Source organism: Squalius cephalus, assembly GCF_949319135.1.
Source record: "Squalius cephalus genome assembly, chromosome: 1".
In the NCBI taxonomy this organism is placed as follows: Eukaryota; Metazoa; Chordata; class Actinopteri; order Cypriniformes; family Leuciscidae; genus Squalius; species Squalius cephalus.
The window spans coordinates 64,908,441-64,910,672 of NC_137122.1; the positions used below are offsets into that span (position 1 = coordinate 64,908,441).

Consider the following 2,232-nt stretch of genomic DNA (forward strand, 5'->3'; position numbering starts at 1 on the left):
AATTGTGGGAACGATCATGGGGATGTTTTTGGAGTATAACAATGCACTATCACTGTGACACTGATTGGGTTAAGCTTTTAAGGATAAGTCAGCATGCCTGTCCTTGACTAATGAACTCAAACCAGCTCTTCAAAAGAAGACTGCAAACTGGCCATTTGATGACATTTGATGACATCTGACCAACCCTTACCCTTCACATGGGTTGGAAAGGCAGCTATTGTTAAGGAATTCATTCACCGGGAATCAGGATTACGAGGCCATGCTTTAAAGTACATAAAGAAGGGATGGTGCAAGCAACACCTGAAAACAAACATCTTTCGTGGTGCAAGCATACTGGACCCAGAATATCCCAATGAATATCAAAATCTTTCACAGTTGTGACGGTGGTGGCCCGATAAATAAATTCAAAACCAACAAATGATTTAGTTTTTCATAAGGTTAATTCATTTGTGTGCCAGACAGGGGTAACACTGTCGATATTTTAAGAAAAATAACCCAGATAGCATACCACCCATTACAAACATCAAGTTAAAACAAGTAAGGACAAATGAACAACCACATCGAACTCTCAATTCTGGTTAATAAACACATCAAAAGAATAATAAACAATTAAAAAAAATAATTTTCAATTCAAGATCCACAGAAATTCAATATTATAGGGCCTATGTCAATTTCTTTTGGGGCAAATGGGACACCAAAATAACAAACTACAGAGTTTACCATTTCTTAATGGTTTAAAAAATGTACAATTCCCCCAAACTTTTGAACAGTAGCATATATATTATTATATCGAAACACAAGCACACTTTGCAATCAAAACATAAAAAAAGAAGAAATGTTGTTACATTATTTTGCCTGTACCTATATTTAATTTTTGTGAACATCAAATTAAGCGTATTCTATTCTGTAAAAGGATGTGAAGTGTTTTTTTCTAATTACAGTAGCCTAGCTGTACCAAATGTTATTTATACACTTTTGTCCAAACAATTTTGTAATTAAACATATGTACAATTTGAATTAAAGCAACACATTCATCCTTGTGTGTGGTCTTAAATTATTTGGCTTATTTAAATGAACGAGAATTTAAGAACAATCACACCAGGATATATTTAAAAAACCTTCAATGTCCACAGATACATTTATTCAAGTTTATTCCAGTTATTGAATTCAATAAATGATAAAAATTAGTAAAAGACACAGTTTTAAAGTATCGCAAGGTATAAAGGTGCATACAATCTGCTTGGAGAACATTTGGTTCCTATTAACGTTAATGAGATCATTCAGTGATTAATTTAGTGATGAACACCTGCTGTCAACAAGCAGAATCACTGAAGGAAAGAGAAACAACAACAAAAAATCTAATTTGGCAAGAAAGTTTTGTTGGTGAATATAGTCTATTAATGACATTAATAACCACTTTTGGTCATTATGGATTCATTGCTCTGCTGGAGCTGACAGTGTTTTACTGATCAGTCTGTGTATAAACAACAGTAAATACATGTACAAATACAATACATGCTGATAAAGATGAAATGATGAATCCAGCACTTACAAACAAAGATTTGCTTTCTAGAGACAGAGTTGTTTCAGATCGAGTCTTTAAGAACAGGAACTCCCTTTATGGTGTAAAAGATTAAAGTGACGTTGAGCCCTGAGTTGATTCAAACTGATCATCGTCTGGACAAGTAGTCGTTTAACTGTTCAGATTCAGGTTGATTCAGTGAATCACGAGCATCAGATCTGATCTCTGTTTGGACAGCAGATTCGGGATCCCTGAGAGAAACACATTCAGTTTTAGCAGATGAAGACTCATAGAGATAAAGATTCACTTACAGCAGATGAAGATTCATTCACATCAGATCTGTGTGAAAGTTAAAACATCTAACGCTTGTTTCACATAAGTGATTTAGTTCAAGTCTTTGAGATTCACTCCATTTCGTTTATTAGCTTGTCTAAACAACTCTCACTGCATTCAAAGAGCTAATTTGATTCGTTCGTTCATTCTGTGTGAATCAAAAGAATCACTCACAGAATCACTCACCTGTTTTCTGAATCATTCTCACACTGACAGATGAACCGCACTTTCCTGTGGAAAAATATGACAGATTGAATATGATTATTACATATCACATCCATCACAGAGTTTGAGTTTATTTATTCAGACTGTCATGATTCCACTGTTTTACATTCGGTAGTCTGAAGATGAAGGGAAATGATTCTTTTAGATTGATC

The 2,232-nt window shown here is 34.2% G+C and overlaps 1 protein-coding gene across 3 annotated transcripts in view; it reads right to left on the bottom strand.

Annotated features, from left to right (window-relative positions):
- Positions 1 to 1,370: 1,370 nt before the first annotated feature.
- LOC307144400 (uncharacterized protein) overlaps positions 1,371 to 2,232 on the bottom strand; it is a 47,903-nt gene continuing 47,041 nt past the window's right edge. For all 3 annotated transcript variants that reach the window (XM_079846750.1, XM_079846751.1, XM_079846749.1), the window contains 2 exons: positions 2,042 to 2,086; positions 1,371 to 1,773 (listed from right to left, as the gene is read on the bottom strand). In XM_079846750.1, the coding sequence (XP_079702876.1) occupies positions 1,671 to 1,773; positions 2,042 to 2,086 (148 nt within the window). In that variant the 3' untranslated portion in view covers positions 1,371 to 1,670. The remainder of the gene's footprint in view (positions 1,774 to 2,041; positions 2,087 to 2,232) is intronic.